Raw genomic sequence first — 27,288 nt, 5'->3', positions numbered from 1 at the left:
GTTTTAAAACAAAAATGCCAAAGGTCTTGGTTCTCTTGGTAGCTACAGACATGATATTGTGCTAAAGCTAACATGTCTTAGGCAGCATTGTTCTTGAAATGCAGGGTAAAGCAACTTAAACCTAGTATTAGAAGTAGGGCAAGTATTGTATTCTAATATGTATACAGTGTTTTTACTTATAACATTACAAGAGGAAAGGTTGCTATGATGAGGACTAACCAAAGTGTTTGACAAATGTAATGCTCGTAAATCTCTGGTATTTTTGGCTGGGTTTGCTAGAGCGATACTCCATTAGTTCAATTTAAACAGCAGAGCCACTAATGTTAGCTGACACTCTGTAGTGTCCAGAAGGGGCTTCCTCAGAGTATGAAAATGGTGTACACTGAATGTGCTAGTTGTGAACAGGGTTTTTAAAAATATAATCTCATAAACCAGTCATGTAATATTGTGCTCTTTGGTCCTGGAAGTAACGCTGGGTCGCTAATACCATGGGTTGTAAGCAAGTTAGCCAGACATGCTAATGATTACAGCTAACATTTGAGCAGATAAACACAGTTTAATCCATTCCTTACACTTTTGCTCCTGTGTTTTTGGTTTTTGAAAGGCTAAAAAAAAAGACAGCAGCTTCTAAATCTCCATTCCTCCCAGAGTGGAGAAATCCAAAGCTTGACAGGCCTGCCATGCCTAGTTACGGTTGCTAAGCTATAATTGGACAATCACTGTTTGGGGGTGGGGTTTAGCAAAGGTCAATTACAAAAACACAAGAAGTAGAATAATTTTTCTGAATGATTTCCCTTCTGTAACTCTGAACAGGCGATGAACTAGCTCCTAATGCTGCTACTGGACTTTCTTCATTGTCCATTTAAATGCTTTGTCCCTCTTTTCTCTCGTTTTTTAACATGTATTTGTTCTTGTCTTCTTGGTCCTGCTTCCCAGGGTGCCCCTCTGCTCGAATGCCGCTGCTGTCACTGTCACACGTGTACTACCCACCGTCCTTCCTTCCTCCCGTTGCACTCTGTTAGCCCTGGAGTCCAGGTCCTTCTCTTTCCTTTCCTCTATTCAACCCTCAATCATCACACATCTGCTTACACACCACTCCTAACTCCCCTCGTTCTTTTTTTCTTGTCGTTAGGGTGCTGCAGTGCACTTTGTCTCCTTGTTTTGTGGTTCTTAATATTTCAACCATAAACGTTCTCCTCATCCCCTTTACTTTCCCATCTCTCATCTTCATCTTACATTTTTAACTTTTTACGATGCAGCTAGATTAAGTTCTGTGGTTAAACACATTGAGGAAAGAGAGGGTTTTCTTGATGTGATTTACCTTCTCTATATGAGGACTGCTGGCTAAACTGAGCCAGTGAGGGTCATAAACAAGTTGGTTGAAGTGGTCTTTGTTGGTTGGTTTTAAGCCTTCTTTCTCATTTGTTGTATACTCTATCTGTGCTTTTAAGACATTTTGAACTGAAGCAGGGAATATAACATTTTCAAATGAGATTTTCCTAGCTATTTCAACTTCATACGTAACTAAAGTAAATTTATCAATATAATCTCTGATGGTGTGTATTGACTGCTCATGTAGTAGCCACTGGTGTAGAGCACATGTTGCTTTTTGAACCACTAATGAGCATATTTTTAAACTCCAGAGGGTCGTAGGTTTGGTTTACTGCTGCGGCTCACACAGGCGGAGTGTATTTTCTGTCAGACATCATCCATGTTGTGGATTGAGCCCTGAGTGTCTGTGATTATGACATGATCACTGGACTGTACCTCTAATCCACATGCACGTGTGTGAGCTGAGGACTTGTCAGTGTGGCGCAATGGCCTCCACTGCCGCCCGTCTCACGCCCTCCTCTCGTCCCTCCTCCCTCCCTCCCCCCCGGCAGATTGACCCCCTGGAGATGGACGCAGACATGCAGTCCCTGGGAAGCACCACCTGGCTCTTGGACCAGCGGGACTCCAACAGGCGCCCCGTCAGCACCAAGTACGAGACCACCATATTCTGAGGCCGGATTCCCACAGGCGCCCCTCTGCACCCTTCCCCCCCCCTCGTACTTTCCTCTCCCCCCTGCATCTGGTTATCTCTCAAACACACACATACACACACACACCTAATACATGCGAGCCCCGTGCCTTCTCACTGTGATGGTATAGCATCCCTCAGGGCTGCCTACTCCTGCACCCTTCCTTTGCCCTGCCCAAGCCGACCCACACCAACTCTCCTGCCCGCCATGACAAAATACTCCTGCGGCTCTCCCGTGCCTCCCCAACAACCCCTGGCAGCCTCCCTCGCCTGTTGCTGCTGTAGCCAATGGCGGAGCCCTGGAACGGATGATCCTGGACTGATCTCATTTTACAGTGGCCCTGCTCTCTCAACCAAACTGCCTCTTCCTCCTCATCCTCCTCTTCCTGACAACTTGCATCTGCCTCCAAATCCCCGATAGCTCCCAGAGGTTGCATCTTTATTATTCTTCCTCTTTCAGGCCATTTTTCTTTTAAAAATAGATTCTCGACAGGCAAAACAAGCATGATCATTTTTGTTTTGTAACTAGACTCCACATCGGTTTAACGTAACAGTCTAAGAAAAATTTAAGTTTGTAATATTGAGTAAAATACAAGGTTTTGGTTTTGACAAACCAAAGGAGCCAGTGTGTCAAACTGTTAAAGGAATAGTTTGACATTTTGGGAAATATGCTTTTTTGCTTTCTTGTGGAGAGTTAATGAGAAGATCGATACCACTTTCAAGTCTGAACAGGAAATCTAAAGCTACAGCCAGCAGCCTAGCATAAAGACTGGACACAGGGGGAAAGAGTTAGCCTGGCTATGTCCGAAGGAAACAAAATCCACCAATACCTCTAAAGCTCACTAACAAACACGTTGTATTTCATTTGTTTAATCCATACAAAAGTATAGTGAAGTGTAGAAATGACTGATTGTGTGTGAGGGTTGTGTGCCAAACTATTTCCTGGTCTGTTGTGTGACTGTAGATAGCTCCCAGAGGTTTCATCTTAATTATTCTTCCTGTCTCAAGCCATTTTTAAAAGACCAACAGAGTCAGGACTACATAACCTCCTACATAACAGTGATTTGTTGCTTTTACACTTAAATTGTTTGCACAGACCAAACAAATGCAATGCAGTTACTTAATGAGCTTTAGAGAGGTTGATGGGGTTACATACAGAGCCTGGCTAGCTGTTTCCACATTTGCCAGCTGCTAGTGGTAGTTTCATATCTAAGGCACTGAAATAACAGTGTTATCAATCTTTTCATTCAACTTTCATCAAGAAAGCAAACAAGCATATTTCCCAAGATGGACTCATTTAGACTCCAAATCTGTAAAATAAAAGCATGAGTAGATTTTAAGTTTTTTCAGCATAACTTTTTATTCATTTAATTTACTGACTTATTTGATTGTTTTGCCTCAAGACAGTTATTATTTTTTTCTTTCTCCATCTGTAGCCTGTCCTGTCTTACCAGGCATCTACCACTGTGAGGCACTATGAGGAGGCTACTTTGCTAGCATGGGATGCAAGACGGACAATTAATCAATGAAAGACAAAAACAGCAACATGCAGCAAACAACCTGTTGTATTTTTTTTCTACTACGCATTTGTACAATACTCATAACAACAACAACAACAATGGACGAGTCATGAACCAATCACTGATGTCTGAACTCAGAACGGACCAAGAACTACTGAACCCTCGTACAAACACACACACACACACACACACATACATACATTTCCTACACTTTACAGAGGACAACAGCCTTACTTCATTTCGGGTTATCTATAATCAACTAAAGCCCCTCCACCCCACCCTACGCCATCCACCTTCCCCTAGACCTGAACACCACCACCACCCAACAACTGCACGCCTCCCCCTGCTTCTAAAAGACTTTGAAAAAAAAAAGAAAAAGACAACACTTCTGATTTCCTGGTGTATTAAATTGACTGTGACTGGCTGGGATGACGTTGTTCTTTTTGATGGTACAGTTTTGTCCAGATGAGAGTCTTTGCTCTGGCCTTGTACTGCCCTGTGCCTCTCAGCATTCATGGTAGCACTGAGAGACTGAAAATCATAGCATCATCTTCTTGTCAATTAAAAAAAAAAAAGAATAGAAAAGAAAAAACACTGTGTTTAAACATGGCACTATCCCTTTTAATACCTTCTTTCTTTTCTTATGGTGCAAATAGGACATTAGTGGATTTTGTGATACTTTTTGATAGACGGGGTCTGACTGAAATAATTTGGGGACAGAATGATAAAGAAGGGATCATGAAGGGATCCCAACATTAATACAACCAGAGGTAAAAATAAAACAAAAGCTTTACCACAAAAAAGAGAGAAAAAAAAATACACAAGCATATGGAGTGTACTGACATTGGTTCCACATTTCACAATTTTGGTAATCTAAACAAAAACATCCTCAATGATATATTAATGAGCCCTGAGCACAGATTTGGCACACACTTTCCCAACATAGTATCTTATTATCATGATTACATGGCTAGGTATCCATGCAGTTTCACACCAATTTAGAATTAGGTACAGTACATGCAAAGTATGTCACTTGAAAATAAACAGCAGTGAAAAGATTTAAATCCGCTACATTAAAAGAGCCAAGTCTAAAATGTTGCTCTGGTGTGGTGTTAATGCGAATGGATTTGTTATGCTAAGAACGTGACACCATTTTTTTTTTTTTTTTTTAAGAATTTCCCTCCTGCACTGTGACTGAAAAATGCTCGTTGTGGAGTCGACACATATCTGTGGGTTCTCCCCCCTTGTGTGCACTACCTGCTGTGCGTGCTGTATGCCTCGTTCTCTGTCTTGTCCTCATGGGAGTTTGGACTGTTACTGTTACATCACTTGGCCACTGTCCTTGTTTGTGCGTATGTGTGCTGCAGGATACGTGAGGTTTTGAGCTCCTGTTCTCCAGAAGATGGTGTGTCTGGAGACTGACTGTTAAAGATGTAACGGGTCTGTGTGCAGTACCGTGGCTGTGCCATTGCCACTCTGTTCTGACTGTTAACTGTTAGCTTCCACTGACTGATGCATGTTGGCAGTGTTTTCTTTTTTTGTGTTTTGTATCCTTTGATGCACTTGGCCTGAGCAGTCTCTGTATGTACTGTAGCAGTGTCTCGTCTCCTCTCGCTCATCTGCCATTTGCTTTTTATGTTCCCTCTCTTCTTTGTTACACACCAATACAGCGATTCATCTCCATCCTTCCTCCCATGTTTCCATTGTCGTCATTTCCTCCAACAATTTCTGTCACGTATGTTCTTCCATTTTGTGTGTCACCAAGACAACCTGCTCTAGTATGAATGCATAATATAAAAAAAGCATTACACTTTAATGAGCAGCAGCTATTTAAAGCAAGTTTTGGTGGCATGATATGGCTGTGCATGTACCGATCTTTTTTAACATTGGTGTTTTCCTTGTGTAGCTCACCCCAGCGTTCAAGTTTCCGGATACCAAGCTGTGAGTTGAAGGGGAGCAGCCGATGTGAGTGCGATTGCGTGTGTTGAGTTAGTGGGCAGAGCAGTGGAAAAGAGATAGCGAGAGAGAGAGAGAGAGAGAGAAAGAGGGAGAAAATGAGAGGTAAGCCTTACGCAACGTGCAGGGCCGACCAGCGCTACTCACTGACATTTAGATCTCACTCTGTATATCCCCCCTGCTCCTCCACTGCCCCTGATATGAATCCCAACACACGGACGAAAAGGTAACCTGTTGTCCCACATCACCGGCTAAACAGGACCGGTGTTTTCACTCCTGTCTTGAGAAAGGTCAGTCAGAAAGGTCAAGTCTATTTCCTGGCCTCCATGTGACTTTCTGATCTTGTCATGTAGGTACTGTAATGTTTAGAGCACTGTAGACCATTAATGATATAGACCATTAATGAGCATTTCTATTGATTCAGGTCTATTCGAGATAGTAACTGTGGGAATTATTAAAAGAAGGGTAAACAGAAATGTAACAAAATGTAGAGAAAAGAAAAAAAACTGTACCAGCATACAATGCTTTGCCCATGTTTGTGGACAGAGTATGGTTTGTCAATGAAGATGTGATACTGTTTCAAATTTCAAAGCAATATTATATTAATGAAATTAAATAATACAATGACAAAAGAAACCCCTCTCGAGTCTGTTGTCAGCATTGATTTGTTTTATGGTTGAGTAATAAAAGATAAGAGAAGAAACATTACATCAGCTGTTTAAAATTTAAAGTGACAATTACAACAACATGGTAGTTATTGTACAATTATACTATCAGTGTTTCCCCCAACAACAGAGATTAGTGGGTGGTGCAGCTTCTAATTTAAACAAAACGATCAGCCCCAGTTTGTGCCTCTCGTGTATTATGTTAACCCCAGTAATAAAGTATCTGAGTTTTTTTTTTTTTTTCTAAAGTCTAAAGGTGCCTGGCAATCTTTGTTGCAGTGCTGATGGTATTTTCAGAATCCTCACAAACTCCTCTGACAATTTGGATAAAAAATACTTTCTTTGTTGAAAATAGATTTTCAACCTATTTCCCAAATTACAACTGCTCTAAACTTAGCAGAAAATGACGTGTCCCTGCTTTATTTATATTTGTTTATATTTTTTCATTATTTTCAGTTACATTATTTCAGGAATATTTTATGCACAATATTGTATTGTTTTTTTTGTTTTTTTTGGAGATAGAATAGTTCTGGCTACCTGGATTAGTAACTGAGTTGGGCAGCAGCTAAATTATGTTTTTTATTAATATAGTTGGAAGAGTCTATGAGGATGCGGGAAATGGCTTGTGTTGGTGAAACACCTTGTCGGTTGTCAAAAGATCACCTGGCGTTTATCTTAGAAAATGTTTTGTGCAAAGTTAAGGACCACACCAGTGGTTTTGGCCCATTAAACTGTTACAAATTAACAGAAATCCCAGATGCTAACCATTCTGCAAATTACTATACCATTTAAAAAACCATTTTGTTTTTTGGCTATTATTCCAGGTGTCCATTATTTCCATATGAAATGAAAATATACTAGCGGAGTCTTTAAACTTGCCTTGAAAATTAAAAAAAACATTTCTTACCCAAAGCAAATGGATTACAGACTCTTACCTAAGTTCTGGAAATATAACATACAATATAAACCAAACAGTGGCGGTCTGCACCTTATTTGTTCCTGTCATAAAAAACTCAAACTACAAAATTACAGGTTTTCAACAGAGTAATCTGTAGCATTTTGTGTTTATCTTTGCCCACTGTACGTGTATCCAGTGATCGTTGTCCCAGAGTATTTATTAAAATTCACCAAGGTGAGCAGTGACCTGTGTTTTCGTTTGTTTAGACGTTAATGTGCGACATTTGAATGGCTGCCCGAAAACTGGAAAATTAATCAGTTTGGGTTTTATTTACAAATAAGCACCTATTTAATACCCCGCCCGTCACTTACAACAACTACTGTGGGGGAAACACTGATCACACACCAAAAATATACTCAAAGAAAGAAAAAGGAAAAAAAAAATCAACTGAGATCAGAAAAAAGTGCATACTTTGGTATCCATTGGTAAATCATATACATATATAAACATCTCTCAATATAAAGACAAGAAACCAGCTACATATTACATCTGCAGTATTATTTACAAACTGTTAGCATATTTTCTTTGGTACTTAGTTTTTCCTGAGGGTGTTTATCTGGAGAGTGAAACCCAACAAAGATGTTTTTCCAGGCAACAAATCCTTTCAGACACAATTAGTCTCAACTAAATCTGACTCATGCAGCATTTTCTCATTAACACACTACAAACTATTTGTTAGCCCTGTCTTGCCTTTCACACAATCTGTTAACTAATGTTTTGTGCTGTTAAAATGCACTAATATATAATAATAATTCAGTACCTGCCTTATGATTTGTTTGTATAATAGATCTTTGACTTTGTTTTGTATAATAATATAAAAACAAATGTCCTTTTCAGGAGACTGCAAATGTCTCCTTTTAAAGTGAAGAGAAAGAAATGTCAATCCAGTAACAGAAAGATGATCTTGGCTAATTTAACTGTTTTTTTTTCTCAAACTGTTTTATATTGTAATATATTACTACTGGGTTTCCCTTCAACATTCACTGTGTTTACACTAAAGCTTCATGTCCAATGCCACGTGGCAGCTTATGTTAAAGGTCACCGCAGGTCGTCTGGGTCGCCCTCAGCCTAGCGTGAATCCTCCCCAGCCTCGGCCTCTCCCGGTGGGAACAGCAGTTTCCTGAGGATGGGTGCACAGAAGGGACCAAAGACCGTTCGGTTGAAGTGGACGATTTGCCCAAAGGCCATCCCCAGCTCGGCAAGCTCAGTGCTCACCAGCCTGAGGGGAGCAGGCAGCTCTGGACTCCTTTTAGCAGGGCCACCCTGCAGCATGGCCTGGAGGAAGCCCTGTACTCTTTCTCCTATGTTTGATTGAGAGAGAGGGAGAGAAAAGTCAGCTCTCTGCAGCAGCACACACTCAAGTTTAAAAACATTCATGTGGACAGAGATAACCCTGATAACTAAATGAGATTATAATGAATGTTTTTCTCTTTGAGTGAAAATTGTGAAGTGACTGAAGATGCACAGTATGAAACACAAACCCTTTCTTAATCAAAATGGACTTTTAAGCCTTGGAAGTTTTTTTTAATCAACCTGAAATGTCTGAATTTTCTAAATCGTATCTTACACGAAGTTAAAACATGACAACTACCAACCAGAGCTTATCTGAATTCGGATCTGTTAAAAATAATCAATTAAGTCATTTTTAAAGCAAAGATGCTAAATAGCCCTGGTTCCATCTCCTGAGATGTTGGCTTATTATTATCTCAGATTATCATCAATCAGAATAGAACGGTCGGATGAATCAGTAATGAAAGGCATGTTTTTCCTATTGAATGAAAATGGTGCATCTCCGAACACTAGCTTTATCCGAACTAAAATTTACTGCAATTTCTTTATCAAAATGTATTTGATTTGTATCAATCAGCACTAAAAGCCCAGAATTTCTCTTCAAATGAAATGACAACATAGCAACCACCAATACCCAGCAATAAATACTTGGAAATTGCAATGTAATATGTGGATTTATAGCATTTCCCCTAATTTGTGCCTCAGTTAATTAATTATCTGCCCCCTCACCCCTGCACTCATGTCCTTACCTATGAGTGTGCGGACAGGGTTGTTGTGTTTCCACAGGTCAGATATTTGTCCCCTCAGCAGATCCTGGCTCTCCTGAGGCAGCGCTGCTTCTCCCTGGCTGATAAGAGCTTCATTCACCTGCTGCAGCACTGTCTCCCCGAGCCCCACCAGCGCCCCCTTCAGGTCAGCCTCCCTGCAGCACCAGAAAGGAGAATTAGACAAATTACCCACAGGCTTCATTAGATGTATATTAGGTCACAGGCAATTTATAAGCAGTGTTGAGCAATGAGTCCTGGGACTCATTGAGGTCAATAAATAAGGGTCTTTAATAACATCTAGGTCCCTTAAGAGGTTTAGATTAAATAAAATTACATTTTAATAAAGGTGATTAAGGGAGAAATGGCCTGTGCTGCATTTTATTGCAGCTTGGACCAGAGTGTGAACAGACCTTGGATATCACAAGCTGCTGTTCCACATTTATCTACTAATCATGATGGGGCTTCTCTTGAACAGAAAGAATGAGGTTAGCTGGATCTGTTCTGACAAGCTAGTTGCCTCCTGTCGCCTCCATTGGTTTCCTTCTCATACAATACCTGTTCCCCATGACAGCCAGTACATGCATCACCACATCCCATCCTTACCTGGTGTGACTGCCCTCCAGCAGGGCAGTGACGGACTGCCTGAGTTTACCTACAAACCCCTGCAGGGAGAAAACGGCACTCCCACACTGAGCGTTGGTCAGGAGCAGCACCGACGCCTCCAGGACCAGCATCTGGAGCCGCTGACCCAGAGTGTCCAGGCGGGCTCGGTCCATCAGCACAGTCTGTGTGTGGAGGACAGGTCAGGGTCACATGGTTAATCACAGAACCAACAGCTACAGCATATCTACACAACAATATAAAAATTGTGCTGAATATTCTAAAACAGTGATTTCCAACTATGGAGTTGTAAAAATCCTTATATTGAGTGAGCTGTAACACCAACACAGTGCCTTCAAGTTTGTGAAAATTAGTAAGCTAAAAGTAATGGATAAAAGTAAAAAAAAGTAATGAAATAGTAAGATAAACGGTTGTAGATAAATGAATGAAATTGTTAACTTCTAACTGTTCAAGTAGCCTAGTGATGGATAAATTATTAATAAATTAAAAAAAGGGATAAATGGTTGACTTGTTTAGTTAAAATATATTGATGAACTGTTGAAATAGTAGAAAAGAAATTAAACATTGTTAACTAAACATTTGAAACATCTGAAATGTGACTGTAGGGGTATTTGATTGAATCTGATTGGACTGCGTAGGTGCCTCTGACAAAAAAAGGTTGAGAACCACTTTGCTATGACACTACATGAGCTCTAATGTGTTGTCACATGCTGTAACGTGCGGCAGGGTGAGGAGGAGTGTGTTCAGAGACCGAATATTCCCTGATAATCAGTAAAATATCACTCCGCGCTGCAGCTGACCTCAGGATATTTCTGGTCCTGTGGGTCCCAGTGTAGCAGACGCATGTAGGCCCGGTTGAGGACAGCCGTGGCGCTGACGGCAGCTCGGCTGTCAGGACTGGAGGGATCAGGCGGAGCTCCAGCAGCCGCCGCCTCCTCTGACACTGCTGCTTTAAGCCAAGCGGTGGTATTATCCAAAGAGGCTAAAGAAAAATAGAAAATTATAGACATATACATAAATAAACACTAAAGTGATACTCAACGTTGAAACTGAATTACCATCGGATCCACAGAGTGATACAGACATACTGTAGATGTATTCATGAGGAAAGCAGTAAATAGTAGGTTTAAGTGTCAATTAACCAGCTTCTAAAATGTGAATATTTGCTGGTCTATGCAGAAATAAACTGACTATCTTTGAGTTTTGGACTGCTGGTTGTACAAAACTTGCAGTTTCAAGACATCACCCCAGGCTCTGGCAACAAATTTCATTATTTTCTGCTATTTTATAAACTAAATGAATAATCAAGTAAGAACAAAATATAGCCTTATTCTACTTATCAGCTTAATTAATTAATTTGCTACAAAAATGTGTTTTGGAGGACAGAGTCTGGAACATGTGACTAATAGAAATCTTCATGAAGGATATTTAGTACCCCAGCTAGCATGGCTATATCAGGGCCTTGTCACTTAGCCTGTGACTGATTAGCCAGTTGTACTTACACAGAATAATATCTGAGCCAAAACAGCCAGAGTTCAATATGCACTGACTGGCTGTCCCTCTCCGTACCCAATCTGTGAGAAGCTGAGAAATGGCTGGACGGTGCTTTAGAGCGACAAGGGTCAAAATTTCTTTAATTGAAAACTGAAACGACCCAATGATCATAAATCCCACATTCACAAAGTCACCTTCTCCATCCATCACTCATCCTTCAGCAGCCAGGTTGGAGATTTAAACACACTGGAATGAAAGTCACTCACACTCACCTGGCTGCTTGTCCAGAATCTGCTGGAATTTGGCCCTCTCATACTGCACAGCCTGCTGCAGGAGGTGAGGCCTCAATGTCTGGATGGTGAAGTTAACCATGTCGGTCTTCATCAGCCCCAAGACACGGAAGATGTTCCTGAAGGGAGAGCGAGGGAGGGTAGTCATCTTTGGGTGAAACACATACTAGGATGTTTTATCTAAAAACTACAACTGCAAGCAAACAAGCGCACTTTATTTATATATAGCCCTTGTCAGAGCAGACAGAGTGCTTTACAGAGAGAAGAGACAGAGGGAGAGACAGAGAAGATGATATTTAAACACAAAAAATTAAGTGTATAACCCACCATATTCAAGAAATAACCAAATTGAAACAAATAAGCTTTTTTTGTATTGGTTTTTTCTTCCAGAGTCGAAAGGAAAAGCACGACCATGTTTAGTTTACAGTGCAAGTAACTGGAAGCATAAAGTAGATGCACGAGTGGACGTATTTGAAGAGACACTAGCGCGCTCTCTATTATTCCCTTATAGAGCATTTACTTGAAATCTTCTGCTCTCCAAAAAAATGCATTACATTAAAACCCCCATAGCAAGCTGAAAGCCCTGTTCAGCAAATATGCATTACATTAGGTTTGTGTAATAATGTGGTTTATCAGTGACACTTACAGACATACAGCTGGCTGGCTACAGACTCTGGACTTATTATTACATTGACAGCAGTCTGATAAGTATCAAGTAACCTGGTTATATTGATCCCAGATCAGACATAAGCTCATTCTGTGAAGGTAATATTAACCTGCCCCTCACCTCAGGAGCTCCACTGGGTCCTTGAGGTCTCTCAGTGCTCTGACCTCTGGATCACGGACCGGCGCACACAGAGACGCCATGGTGTTGATGATGTACCCCGCCTAGTCTGTGGAGGTCCAGAACCCTGTGATCGACCTCCTGCCGGATCAGCTCCATGTCCAGGACCTCGTCAAGCTGGGATCGCAAGTCTGATGTGACCAGGCAGCAGCAGGGACTGAAGCATCTGAAACCGGAAACATGAGCACTGTAGTAAGTGTAGTTTACCTTCTAAAGCCTTTTTGGGGGAACTGAACTCAGTGGTTTTATGACTTGCAGATAGCCTGACTTACAGTCTTGACCTCCTGCAGCAGAATGACAGCATGGTTGTAGTTTGGAGGATCACAGTTCAGCTGCTCCTGAAGACTGTCCCAGAATGCCCGGTGAACAATTTCTGTTACTCTGCCCTCCAGGCTACAGAGAGAAAAGATGGTTGAAAAACACCTAAAAAAGAGACTGATCTCCCAATTAATTTTAGAGACAAGAATAAACCAAAGTCGCTTAAGTTGTTTTAGAGAGGTTTTTCTTGCCTGTCTGTGGGAGGGCTCCTGGGTTTGAAGCAGAAGTCTCTGTTCACCACTATCTCATGCGCGAGGCTCAGGTTAGAAACACAATTTTCCAGCTCCATCAGACTGGATAATGAGGCAGTGGGTGGGCTCCCTGACACCACAGACAGGACACACACACCCACAGATAATTAAAACTGCCACGGTAGTAATAATTCAATTACTAATGGTCCCTGAACGTGCCTGAAAACAATAACTGCTATAATAAAGCTCCATACCTGTAGGAGAGTCAAGTTTTTCCAGACAGGGAAGGTCAGTAGGGGAATCATCAGTTGCCTTATCTCCTTGATTTGGCATTTTGGCAGCAATCTAACATTTAAATCACTCTGTAACTAATAAAGTCAACAGAACTTGGTAAAACTGGTTATTTTGTATCTTTTTAAAAGTAAAATCCTTGATAGCTGCAGTGATCAGTTGATTAATCAATTAGCTGAATGGCATTAAATTAATTGACAACAACTTTGATAATCAGTTAATCATTTAAATAATGCCAAATAAATACTTAATAACTTTATTTTTCTCTAAAGTGACAAATTCCTGTTTTTTAAAATGACAGTACAATTAATAATGTTGAGATTTAGACTGCTGGTCAAAACATGAGTCATAATCTTTTGACACACTAAGTAATGGTATACTAACAATAATGGTATGGCTAACTTACCTGTTGTTGTTTCGTTTAATTTACTGATTCGTCAAGAGGTGAAAAATTTAACGTTGCCGACTAAAACGTCACAGAAAACGTAGGTAACAATATATCATTCTACAGTTTAAATTCCACGTACTACAGTTTAAAATCCACGTACAGCAACAACTGTCAAGTTTAAACCTGGGCTAAACCATTCTCGTCGAGATGCGGGTGAGTCACAAAATTGCAGACTTTGTTAACGTTTTGACACATGATCTATACCTGTTTTCGCGAACGGGTCCACAATGCGGTTTGTCATAGAATATGTTGGTGTAAACACGTTAAACGTCTGACTTTTGTGCATTTACACACAAAACAATGGAAAGGGCTATGGTTCATTGTGGTTCAGTCCATTCTTGAATCAAAACAGTGAGCGTGTCAGTAGTGTGGTTACAGCACCCCTCCGCCCCCCTAGCTACGGTGTCTCTGAAGGTCAAAACACAATGACTTCAAAACTTTGAAACACGACATTTCACAAAAATATCAACAGTTCACAAAACACAACAATAGACAGACAGGCAGCTGAAACTAATGAAGCCTCCAGTTAACAGGCATAATCCGACCAACAGCTCCTGTGTGGTCACGCTACATCTTCCATCCATCATGATGCCGGCTAGTTAGTTTCGCTTGTATGAATTAATTAGCTCGCTATCTAATATTAATTACATCAATAGTATAACAGACTGTTGTGTTACTTTTAAGTTTCATTGCAAGATAACATTTGGAGACAGGCAAAGGAAAATTGACGTTTACTTCACAGACGAGTTTGCGTCAATCAAAGTTTAGCTTTGGGAAGGCAGGAGTACAGGAGTACAGCAAGATGTCGAGACTGAACACAAAAACTAACCTGATATCACAATGTTGGACTAATTACCACAAAGATATGTTCTTTATTACATTGGAGCCTAGGCTCAGTTTAACAACATCACAAACTAAAGAAAATGATAGTGCCATAATAAAATATTACATAGCATTTTATAAAACACATTTTTCTCATGTTATATATATTGTTTCAGGTACATTTCCATGATTCAAATTCAAAATGATAAAAGCACAGGAGACACAAAAGGAAAATACTCAGAGACAGCTAATGTTTTCCTAGGTTTGGCACTTTTTCTTTCATCATTTTTTTTTTTTTTTTTTTTTTTTTTGGGGGATACTGTGATTTTGGTATTCTACTGTGATTGCTGCCTTATATATTGTATCTTGTTTTAAGCCAGATGAGTTGGCAGTTACACCCACTGTTGACCAGCCAAATTATTTTTCTGTTCCATTATCCTTGCAGATTAAAACCATCCTCTCTTTCTTAAAGTCTGTTCATCCTGAGTCCTGTGTGATTCATGGATGGAACACAACCTTAAGCTACAAGCATCTAAGGGGATGAAGTCTAGAGATGATCTACAAAGACACACAGATGGTGCAGAGTCAGCTGAGAGTCCAGAGCTACTGAGATGTTACACAATCAAGGTAAATTAATTCTATTAATATGTGTATTCCCTTGGCAGTTTCTTAGATTGTAATTGGATAAGGCAGATGTGATTCTGACAACAAATAATGTGTGTAAACTTTTAATTATGCTTATGTAGTAAGTTCTCAGCAGTGCAGTTCACTTAAGGAAAAGTACCAATGCAACAATGGAAAAATACAAAATCACAACTTAAAGTTGTGCATGAAAAATCCTACTTTAGCAAAAGTCACCCGATGAATCTGAGGGGCTGTGAGATGATTAATGCAAGAGGAAAGAAGAGAAAACAATTCACAAATATGATCTTTTTTTTTTTTTTTTACTTTTTCTCCAACCTTTGATTTTTGGTGAGATGTTGGATCACATGAACTTTTATTGAAATGAAGCCAGATAAGAAGTTTGGAGAGAAAAAATTCTATTTGGTGATGAGGGAGAATCCTTTGTCTCCAGCATACAGGGGCAGGTTAACCTCATCTTGTTTTGCAGTATGAGCACTAAAATTCACAGTGAAAAGAACATGTAAACAACAGACTAGAGGATAGTTTTGTCAGATTTTTTTAAAAATTAAATTCTCCATCCTTATATACAGTAATGGTTTCTGTCTACACAATGATGAAATAAAATTGTGATTGTGATTGTCCCTGTTCAGTGGAATTCCTAAGTGACAATCCCATCAGGTGAGCTAATTAATTCACTCAAGTGAAACTAACAGGCCGCATCATGATGGATGGCAGCTGTTTAACGCAGCGCAACAGGAGCTGTTGGTTAGATGATGTCTGGAGATGATTTACACTGAACTTCAATCAGCCTGTTAGTTTGATTATCTGCTTACCTCTAACGTTAGTAAAAAGTAACCTAAGGAAACAGTTAGCTATGTAAACAACACATAATTTGTGTTACCTTTGAAAGTAGTCACTCTCTCCTAACCACAGATAAAGTTTAGAGGCCATTTTCAGACAGCATTTTGCAGACAATTTCAGCATTTAGCTCCTCATTAACAACAACTTTTGGTACCCTCGGTCTGATCTATTTGAGCAACCATAAACAACGCAAACTGCAGGCACTTTGAGAGCCTGAGAATCACTTCCTGCCCTTAAGGTGCGTTTTGCAACGTCATATGCAAACAAACTCCCACTATGGTTTTATTTTTTATTTTTAAATACATTTTTATTTATGATTGATGATGTTTTATGTTTTTGTGTTTTATGAAATGTTCTGTGCTTTGACCTTCAGGGCCACTGTGCACTAACAGCTGCAAACACCGGAGTGTCTCATCTCATCATACCTGCTCCCTGTTTATTCCTCCATTGTGGTTCAGTGGAAATAAAGGGGAAAGTGGCCAGCGTGTTTGTATAATCGGTTCATTGTACAAGACAAACAGCCCACGATAATAATGTGTGAACCTCTGGAAATTCCTACAGCTGGAACTTCTAATAACATCGAGAACCAGCAGAGTGAAAGTAAGTGAACACAATGAGAGTGTATAGTAACACACTCCAAAGCCCTGAAATACATAGTACCTCTAAAATACATGCTCATAATGAATATTTCAAGTAGTTTATAAGGTTATTTAATTGAGTCATACTATGAACTATGTGTCACATTTTCTATCATTCTCTGTAGACATTCCTTCTTTTAGGAAACATTGCAGACAGGATTGTAAAATCATTTGTATTGTGCACAATTTTTTAATCCCTTTATTTAAACATTCTCTGTTCTAAATCAAAGAGGATTTTTACATGTGCACAATGCTGTTTGAATTTTTATTTTATTTATTTTTTTTATTTTCTGCCTTTGGACTAAATTCCTGTTTCAGAGTCAGTCTGTCTTGAAATATTATACCTTTATAATGTTTAAAAGTTTTTGTGCTTTTTTGTTTTGATGCTGCTACACTTTACTCTCCCTGAGGGATCAATACAGTTCATCTTGTTTGGATATTTTTAGTGCTGGAATGACATGTAGATCTGATTAGAGTAAACCAACAGAAAACTAATGACTTTGATGATTGTTTCTATTATTAATCAAGTAAAAATGCCAAACATTGATGCTCTTGATTCTAAAATCTGACTATTTGCAACATTATTTTCTTTTGTATCACTGTAAACTTATTATCTTTGTAGGTAACCAACAATCCAAACCCCAAATGTGGATGCTTTAATGTCTTTAACTTTGTTTTGGACACAAAAAGAAAAGCTTCCTTCAGAATAACAACTGTCCCAAAATCAATTAACTGTTTATCTTCCCACAGACACAGACACACAAAACAGGACAGAACAGTACTGCAAATTATTTATAATTGCAAAATGTTGTGTAACAAACAGTTCTGATAAATACAAGCATTTAACAAAGCATTATCTAAAAAAGTTAACCTTCCATCACAGCCACAAAACACAAATAGATATGATCATATTTTCATTAGGAAAAAAAAAACATTAAAAAACAACTCCCAGGCCATGATATTTATATATTTGCATATTTCAGGATATTGAACACCATTAAATTTCTGTTTTAAAATAACATGGATAACTTAATAAAAAAAAAAAAAAAAAAAAACCCAACAAAACAGTTTCGCTTAGTTACAGTCTCTTTCCTCACTTGAGCTGCTATGTACATATAAACTTGTTAATTACAGAACAAAAGCCTCTCTCACTTTAGGTGTCTCATAACATTGAAGCAAATGAAAAAGAAGTTAAGTGCCAAAAGCAGGGCTGTGCAGAGCGCAGCATCCCCGAAATTGTTCCTTGGATAAGTTAGTGTTCTATGAAACTGAGACAAGAAATCAGAGTCATATTTTAGTAAATAATTTTGAAAAAGCTGAGGGGAAAAAAAAAAACATTTGTAAGCAGTTTAAATCGAGGAGAGGTGAGTTCCTCATGAAAGGAAAATCAATGTCACAAAAGAAGCTGCTTAGACCATTTCTCCGCATTCAAGCTTTGTATTCGAGAGCAGTGAGAGTCTTATTGTGAGAAAAGGCAAAGGAGCGTCAACTGAATAAAAATGAGCAAATTAATGAATGCAATCTTCTGTTCGCAGCCACACACACAGCCACTTCTCTCTCGTTCACATGCTAACAAAAACTGTACAAATAACATAATATAATAATAATAAATTCAAACTTCACTCACGTGTCTCAATGCCTCAATTCAGCAACGACTGTGTTGCAGCATGACCCAACCCAGACTGAACAGGTAGTACACTGTGGTACTGCTTATTCTTTCAGCCTTATGTTCTCAACTGAATTGGACTGTCCCATTTACACCTGCTGTAATCGCAAAATCTGTGTTTGGACGTATTATCTGGTTAAAGACATTTGACAAAGGCCTAGCCGCCACCTGCATCCACACCTGGTATTAATAAGTGCTCCTGTTATCTTAATTCTGCCCATGTTACGATCAGATCTTGATATGCAAAAGAGGTACACAGCTAGGCCTGCGAAAACAACACTGGCCCCACTATACTGCTGTTAGGAAGACCCCTTATTATGCCACCTTTGCTTGATTACACTGAACCAAGCAGAGGCGGCGTTGCAGAATCAGAGGTGTGGCGTGATGTGTGACACAACAGTGTCAGCATCTGTCCTACCGTGCTGGCTCACCCTTGTACCCAGACTTTAATTCGTCTCTGTGACTAGCTCTGCTGCTGGTTTAAAGGCAGAACAACAAGGCCTCCTCCCATTCTGTGTTTGTACCTTTTATATAGAATGGCAAGGCAGAATAAAGGCGCACCATTCTCTCCTTGAACAGAATGTATAAATATATATCACACTGCAGGCCAGTGTGATTCAAGTGCTCATGCCACCATCAGTTCTAGTAGCCAAACTTTCAATAGTCACATGGTTATTGAGCCAGTACAGTTGAGTATGAGCAGCTTGAGTGAGATTCTAAATCAAAGGAACCAGTCCAGTAGTGGGGAGGAGGCCAGGTCATAGTGCAGTCAGTACTCTGTGCTGTCAGTGCTACAGTGAAGCATCTTTTGCCCTGTGTTAAGGTTCTTCTCTCTCTCTCTCTCTCTCTCTCTCTCTCTCTCTCTCTCTCTCTCTCACACACACACACATACACACACACAAAACAAATCAACGTACAAAAACAGACAAACTCAGATCAATGCACACACACTCTTTTTCCTGCTATAAGTCTTTAAGCATGTTGATGCGTGCAAAGATCTTGAGCGCAGGCCCCAGTTTAATGTTCATGGTGCTCATGAGGTGGTCCTCTTTTAACAGGAGCAAGGCCTGTCCATCGATCTCCTGAGACCGAAACTCATCCGCTATCTCCTGACAACCTGCGCAAACAGTGGAGGAAGAAGTACAGGCTTCAGGTAATCATAGTAGAAGAGAATTCATGGGCAAAAATAGCCTCGTAAAACTGGTTGGTTCAATGTGTAAAGCTTTAAGTGTGTGTGGCTCTGAACAACCAGGGGGTGACTCTGTTAACTAACCTGGCAGTGAACGGATGAACTCATAAACCTCCTCCACATTCCACTTGGCAGGGTCGTTGGGCAAGAAGCGCTGACAGAGCGAGGGCGCGTCCCTCCCAGTGCAGCCCTCCTGGTCCGAGGCCCTGCTCGGCTGCCGGTGGACGGTGACCTGAGCCGGAGCTGGGGTGGGGGCCAGGTGGGGTCCCGAGCTGGCTGCTGACAAGGGGGATGGCGGCTCCTCGTAGCTGGACATGTCCGAACATGGGCTGGACTCCTCCTGACTGGGTTGCGAGGGATGCGGTGAGGATATGGAGCCGCCCTGAGTCTGCTGCGGTGAGGGGGACAGCTTCTGCAAAGGACAAACAGGTCAGGAATGACGTCAAGCCTCGGCATTTGAGAAATTAACGGCTCATCAGTTAAACACTGCCGGGGCATTGTATTAGTCACAGCAAAGATTAAAGGGGTAATAAGTAAGATTTATTCTGTACAAAAGCTTCAGATGACTATAATATACCTACAGGGAGTGAATAGGGGTGTTGGATCAATACCAAAGCCTTGATGATTACTTTGTCAGGTGCTGAACCCGCTGCATTATAAAACTCATTTATTGGTTCAAACATGAGACAAAAGCACCCCCCACTGGAGGCTAAAGACCCAGCCCTCGAGGCATTATATAACTCAAAATATTTTGGCTTTAAAACCTGAAAAAACTGCTCTTGAGCCAAAACCAAAAAAAAAAATCAGTATTAAATATATATATGTGATATATTACATCTCTGCTCAATATTTCTGTAGAATTTATTCTTTAATTATCTTAACTACTTGTATCCATTGTAAAAATGGAACTTTGTTGTGTTATTACAGGCCTTGATATTTTCAGGGCGAAGGAAAGTACTACTGTATGTCAAAGTTTACTGGAAGAGTGGTAATAAACAGCCAATCCAGCCACTTTTGATGTCTACATAATGTGTGCAGGAAGGCAGAAAATCTCTACTAATGGTTTTCCATTTCTGCTGGTCACCAGTAAAGGTTGACAAGGATCATAGAGCGTGTAATGACCCTTTAAAGACAGAGGGGGATAATCAGGCACTGACACAAATGATGCTTAAGTTCATTAAAAAGCATGAGGCGTGAAAAGAGCCGGGTATAAAATGTGCAGTGGAAGCAGTATGAGATGGGAGGTAAAGTGTTGATGAGGAAGTTATACAGTAGTGAAGGAGTGTGTGTGTGTGTGTGTACCTGCTTCTTTGCCTCTATACTGGAGCGACCCTGAGATCTTCTACGCCAGCGGTTCGTTGGTTTATTCCTCTCTGGATGGAAAAGGCCTATCCTCTTTGTGCAACCCACGTTGTACCTGTTTCACAAAAGATCCATTGTTAGGGCTTTTACTTACAGGAGGGGCAGCTCATTGCTTAAATGAAAACAAACGTAAAATCAAAAAGGTGACTCGCCTCTTTGCACAAACCACCGAGCAGAATCTTTTAGAGCCCTTGAAGGTGTAGGCGAAGTCAACCCAGCCGCAGTACTCACACGTCAGCTTCGGTTCTTGTTCTTTTTCTGTGGAAGAGGAAACAGGAAAAGCATGAGATGCGCACTAAATACTAACATGTCAAATTCTGCAGTGCATCATGTGGATGCTTATTGCACAATATTGCAGTGATATTTCTACTTCTGCTCCACAGAGAGGAGATGGTTGAGGCACTGTGTGTCACTGACATCTTTATGTACTAAACTGCTATCTGTGTCATGCACGTAGGCACACAAAGTAACCACTACTTCCACTTGACAAATTTTTTGTGAGTGCATCGATACTGACCTCATTTAGCAGGCTGGATATTGGCCAGCAGTCTCTGATCTGCATAAAATTTGGGTTTTCTGTTCCCCTTTGTTTATTTACAGCGGTACGCTGACGTGTTTAAAGCTGCTGTTGATAGTTTGCCACATCCTGCGTGTGTTTAACTTTGATGTGAAGGCAGTGGTAGGTGTGAAACCAAAAGTGTTAACAATGACTTTGCAGGCTCGGCAGTTAGCCAAAATTATCATATATTTACCCTGTATATGCTTAGTAGCCACTTTATTCGGTACACCTGTGAAATCTGATGCAATCCACAACAACTCAGCCAGAAAATGATGTTCAGTTCTGATTGAAAATGTCAGAGAAGTAAAGTTGTGTTGTACTTGACTACATTATACTGAGAGGTATAAGTATGCATGAGGGTGAGAGAATATTAAAAACACTTTTCAATATGATGCAGTCTAGTTCAACACCACCACTAAATTTAAAATCAGTAATAAAAACATTTGTAATACTGGGGGACACGCAGAAGTTAAGTGGTTTGATGAAGAGATGCAGAAGCATGTAATTGCACTGAGGGCAACCTTTTCTTGCAGCAATGGCTGATGGCTCCGTTTATCATAGAGGTTCTGTGGGGTGTCAGGTCTGTATCACCAGTGATCCAACCACAGTAAATAGGAGATAAAGAGGACAGTGTGTCTGCCATTATGATGTAGCTACACTGTAATGTTGTCATTTTATAAACCTTCAAATTACTATGGATAAAACTGTCACAAGCCTCTAAACGACATCAGATCAGAGCACCCCTGGTTTCTTTAGCACAAACTGATGTCACACAATCTATTGTACATGTCGCTTTCTTTTTGACTCACCTGGCTGGTCCTCCGGCTCAGAGTCTGTGTTTGCTGCGTTGCTGACTGGGGTTTTGTCAGGGTCTGAGGACAGCTGATGATCCAGCTTCTTTGGGCTGTCAATAAGGATGGGCAGGCGCTCCACCTGGTGCCGGGAAGAAAATATTTACAACTGTGCCAAAATGAAATATAGATGGAAAGTTTCCTCTGAACACTTTGCATGTGTATATTTTTCAGAGCTCAAACGATTATTTGATCAGTTAAATTGAGAGAAAATATTTTGTTAGTCTTTTATGAAAAGTAAATTGAATATGTCTGTGTTTTGGACTGTTGTCAGGACCAAATGAAGACATTTAGGATGAGAAAATAATAAGCAGATTAATCAATAATTGAATAACCATTTTCCACAGCCATAACCTCCTGATGATTTGGTTTAAAAAAACAAAAACATTTTCACCAGCCAGCAGAGTCCTATTTGACAACCCAGTAATGATGTCTTCTTATGCTACATGGTGTAACATTGATGAGATGAAATGAGGTGAATATGGACACTTTTCACAAGCAAACTAAATCTAAATGAATGGATTCAAAGCAATTTTAGAAACCGATAGTTCATCAGCAGCAGTTTAAGAACAGTTGAGGGGCTTCCTCTTGGATTTCAGACAAAACAAGCAATGTTAAGATGTCTGATACCAATGATCAATGATCATCAGCCCCATAAATACAGTGAGCATTTGCACCAGATGACCAGTAGGAGGCAGTGGGCCCAAAGTGTAGAGATCACAATAAACAAAGTAATTATTCTGCACCTTAACAAAATGTTTAGTTTATCATTTTTGTTTTTTAGGGTTTAGGGTAATAAAGATGTGATACAAATGTCAAAGACAGGCATACAGATAAACTGTATAAAAAACTAAATAACATCATATTTAGGTGAGATGACACAGATTAATGAGGGATTTTGATGCTTTGAGATAACTGAGACGCTGCAATGTGGCTCATTATACAAACACTTTCATCCATCTGTATTCCTTCACGGTGACAGTCTTACCTCACTATAATTAATGACTGAATCAAACACAAGCTGTGAGCTGTCACTACTAGTAGTAACAGAGGGTTTGTGTTTGCCTGCTGACAGCTCCCTGCTGGCGTGTACACTGGAGAGTGAGGTGGCTCTGGGATTGTTTATCATGTTTCTCTGCTGGGGTAAAGCCGAGATTGGGGGCACTTACACAGACCGGGAACGGCTCAGCTCCCTCCTGGATGACAAAGCCCTCGATGACATGTGTGAGGACCTGGGGCTTGACGATGGCCTGGGGTGGTTTGTTCTCTCCATTCTGCGGGGTGCTGCCCGTCACGCTGGGCGCCTCGCTCTCATTTCCTGAGGTCATGGCTGGAGGTGGGGACCCAGGTGCAGCGCTCGGCCTCTTGGTCGTGCCCCCTCCTGACCGAGAAATGAATACAACGCCATCCGGTTAATACACAACCAGAACATGTGCTCTGTGGAAAAAGGTCTCTGTGATTGTAAACTGGCCGACAATCAATCAATAAATAAGGAAAACAATCAGCAGCCTTAGATTTATTAGTCTTTTTTTAACAACAACAACAAAAAAAAACATAATCTGGTTTCAGCTTTTCAAATGTGAATATCTGCTGCTTTTCCTTTTTTGTGATAGAAAACAGAACATTTTTGGACAAATTATGATATTTACAGCCTTTTTTGTTTAGTATTTTCTGACATGTTACAGATCAAATAATTGATCCAGAAAGAAAAATAAGCACATAAATTGATAATGAAGTTGCAATAGAGACATTCATTTACACTGGCACTGTGGAGGAAGTTAAATCCCAGTTTACCCACCTTCATTATTTGAAGTACAGAATCAATCCTTATGATCAAACTCATCTGTTAACTTTTGAGCAACAACATGCCTAACTGATTCTTTCCTTTAATCTATTTTGATATTATTTGTGAGATAGCAGTGATTTGTCTCCATATAATCACACATCATAACACTGCAGCATCAGATACTGAGCTATGTGCGCTTATAAATATACATAATGCAAACTAAACACATAATTATCACATTGTAATCAACTATGTTGATACTAGATCAGTCACATCCAAGTTCCGCTGTTGGTGAAACAATAGACAACAATACATTTGACCCCCCTGGCACACTGACTCCATCACAAAAGGTAAATTCATCATGTATCACTCGTAACATCACAACAACGTCTCGTCGATAAAACCCACAAAGCGAAAGTAAACAACAAGCCGCCATGCTTTGTCATCTTAAAATCCCCCCCGGTGCTGCTGAATGAGAAGAGTTTTCTTACCGAGCCAACTTCCGGTCCCCTCAGACAGAAAACATGTGCGGTTTGGTTAGTGTTTTTGGTCGCTGTTAAGATCCGACCGACAACACGCCGACCTGCTGCTCCTGCTCCCGCTGCTGTTTGAGACTGATCTGGTTTAAGCTGCAGCGCCTCTTCAAACCCGTTAATGTCAAGCTTTGAACCAGGGTCCGCCTCCCTGTTTCCTCCCACCGCAGCGACAGCAGCAGCAGCAGCGGTAGCGGCTGAGTCTGCTGCTGCATGTCAACATGTTTCTACTGTCAACACGACACTCTATTAACTTACGACCGAAATATCTGCCTGTGTCGCAAAGACTACATCCAAGTCATTAACGCATTAAATACAGACACATTAGCGCAATGACGTAGCACCCGAGGCGAGACGTCACTGAGGGTCCGAAGTATTTTATGACAATTAAAATCATTGTATAATACTATATTATTTCAGAATTGACTTTATTTAACCTCTGTGTCGTGTCATCAACATACGTCTTTTTTTTCTTTACGTGCATCACTAATCCCCGTTATCCATCACCCTGGTTTTAAACTATGATCATATAAACTGTAGGACAAAACCTGATTGTTAAACACAGTTGCCAGTTTATTAGGAACACCCAGCTAAATCCAACATAGTCCTAATCCCAACACAACAGTCCCGCAATAAAACCTCCTTTCATTAAAATGCTCCTTCAACCTAATGGTCATTTTGGAGGCTGCTTTATTGCTTTATACAGACAGGTGTTGCTATTATTTTCACACCATTCATATCAATGAGAGCAGGCTAAGTAATAGAAACACCTCTCTGTGTAATGTAACAGTACCACTAACTGCAGCCTCCAAAATGACCCTAAAGTTGAATCAGCACCTCTCTAAAACTGTTTCAATAAAAACTGAACATTAAAACCTCCACGAAGGAGGATTTATTGCACATTGTTGTGTTAGACTGCACACTGCCCCACTACTGCACACACAATCACCTGCACTATTTGCCTACTGTAACTGCTGCACATGCTGCATATCCCCTCACTGTTATGTATCACTATAAATACACACATTATTCTGCACTTTACTGCTTTTTGCACCTCTGGTTAGACGCTAAATTGTATTGTCTTGGTACGCTGGCTCAGCCAGCTTAGCATGTCTCTATGGTTTTAACATTATCATCTGTTCATCAGTGGCTCTGATGCCTCTACATTACAGGCTACAAAGGAACAGGTGATATTATTATGAGACTTTCACTTATGGGTGTCTTTATACAATATTCATTTTAATTCAGTTCCTTTCCTTCATTATGCAACTTTCTGTGCACACTTTAGACACCAAGAGAGAGGATGTTACTGTGAATCTTTTGTTGCAGTAAGGTCCTGGCAGGATTTAGTGAGAGACTCATTAATATCAGCATTAATGAAATGCTAAACTTACAGTAGCAATTTCGAGGTGTAAATGTCAGTGACACATGCAAAACAACCGCCCGCTCACTGCTGCTGTTATAGAACCGAAACTAACCAGTATTTTTATATTCTGTGCCTCAGTAGATCACTCGCTCTGAAAGCCTTCAGTGTTTTAACAAAGCACAGACGGGTGATTTTGACAATCCAGGAGCAAACACCTGTATTTATAGCTGATTTATAGGCTACTTGTGTCAAAATACCTGGTAGAAATATGGTGTTCAGCATCATATCTGCTTATGGATGTTTTGCTGGATGCTTCTGGACTGGCCCTCCACACTGCCAACTCCACTAAGACTGTGCTCAGACTGAATTTAGCCCTGCATCAAAAAACACAGACCCCTTGATCATCTCAATCATATTTCATGTCTTGCGGGGACCTGAAGCAAGACACCCCCAACCCATGCAGTCCATGTGGTGGGCTGTTTTCATTGTTAGTACGCCCACTGAGTCAATACAGTTTCCTCATTCATTAGTTAAACAATGTGACCTTAGTGTTTCTAATGGCAGCTATACCCTTGTTTTTTATGATTAGCACTCCTCACTCCTGAAATTATAAAGATGTTGGTGAACCATAGTCTACATTCTCTGTATTTCGTGTTCATCGGTGTGCCATTAACGTAACGCCCGCTACTCTATTTATATACCTCTATCTAAACTCCCTGAGCCACATGGATGGGAAAGACGGCTTTTGTCTGGAGGCTTTTGCTTTGAACATTTCAACATTTTTCTATAGTAAAAAACCTGGAATGTTGGGCACATTGTATCTCCGCAGTCATTGGCCCCTGCAGACAGTGGATTACCAAAATAGTTTCCTGCTCTGGTGGTGAGCAGTGCACCTCCACCGCACATCACACCCAACTTTCTGCCCATAAACAGCAATTTGTGGTTTACAGAATGTTTCATTTTACAAGAAACACAGCATTAGCACTATTTCCAACCACTTAGGAGAAACATCACTATAGAAACTGATCCATGTCAACATTTATAAAATACACCCCAAAAATAATTTGTGCTCAGCAAGACGACTATAGCTGCTGCACGATCATCCCCTTGCATTATCTCAAACCTACCGACCATGAGAGTCAAATCACTTATTGGAGCCGTCTCTATCCCTTTTATCCAAATCAACCTTGCTGACAAAATGTGCACAATAGGCAGAAAAGGCAGCAATACAAAAATAATTTTTACTGACAATGCAACATTTCTGGGATTTTCCCTGATACATGCAACTAAAAGCTTCTTAACTGGATTACACGTATAGCACTTAAAGGTCCATTCACATTTAATCACTTAAATATGCT

General features: G+C 40.3%; 3 protein-coding genes across 6 annotated transcripts in view; 1 reads left to right on the top strand and 2 right to left on the bottom strand.

Annotated features, from left to right (window-relative positions):
* anks1ab (ankyrin repeat and sterile alpha motif domain containing 1Ab) overlaps positions 1 to 6,132 on the top strand; it is a 40,543-nt gene extending 34,411 nt beyond the window's left edge. The window contains exons 13-14 of one of the 4 annotated variants that reach the window (XR_007814350.1): positions 1,884 to 2,450; positions 3,457 to 5,230. Coding sequence is in view for 3 of the 4 variants with exons in the window: in XM_018683894.2 (XP_018539410.1) it covers positions 1,884 to 1,981; positions 5,447 to 5,528 (180 nt within the window). In the remaining variant the exon portion in view is untranslated. Of the gene's footprint in view, positions 1 to 936; positions 1,036 to 1,883; positions 2,451 to 3,456; positions 5,231 to 5,446 lie in introns of those variants that run through there. The other 3 variants (XM_018683894.2, XM_018683895.2, XM_018683897.2) reach the window with 3 other exon arrangements.
* Positions 6,133 to 7,369: 1,237 nt separating this feature from the next.
* LOC108888084 (T-complex protein 11-like protein 2) lies at positions 7,370 to 13,836 on the bottom strand. The gene is given in 12 exon segments (XM_018683898.2): positions 7,370 to 8,420; positions 9,159 to 9,331; positions 9,780 to 9,961; positions 10,598 to 10,779; positions 11,564 to 11,700; positions 12,369 to 12,469; positions 12,471 to 12,554; positions 12,556 to 12,591; positions 12,698 to 12,818; positions 12,935 to 13,064; positions 13,189 to 13,279; positions 13,632 to 13,836. Coding segments are annotated over 11 exon segments (1,458 nt in total). The 5' UTR covers positions 13,268 to 13,279; positions 13,632 to 13,836; the 3' UTR covers positions 7,370 to 8,187.
* Positions 13,837 to 17,397: 3,561 nt separating this feature from the next.
* The window catches only part of phc2b (polyhomeotic homolog 2b (Drosophila)), a 34,490-nt gene continuing 24,599 nt past the window's right edge, over positions 17,398 to 27,288 (bottom strand). Inside the window, 6 exon segments of the mRNA XM_051074765.1 lie at positions 17,398 to 19,401; positions 19,558 to 19,885; positions 20,776 to 20,890; positions 20,988 to 21,093; positions 22,204 to 22,327; positions 23,415 to 23,626. Coding sequence (XP_050930722.1) covers positions 19,247 to 19,401; positions 19,558 to 19,885; positions 20,776 to 20,890; positions 20,988 to 21,093; positions 22,204 to 22,327; positions 23,415 to 23,626 — 1,040 coding nt within the window. The 3' untranslated portion in view covers positions 17,398 to 19,246.

Source organism: Lates calcarifer, linkage group LG12 (assembly GCF_001640805.2).
Source record: "Lates calcarifer isolate ASB-BC8 linkage group LG12, TLL_Latcal_v3, whole genome shotgun sequence".
Classification (NCBI taxonomy): domain Eukaryota; kingdom Metazoa; phylum Chordata; class Actinopteri; family Centropomidae; genus Lates; species Lates calcarifer.
This window is presented reverse-complemented; position numbering and strand designations above follow the sequence as displayed.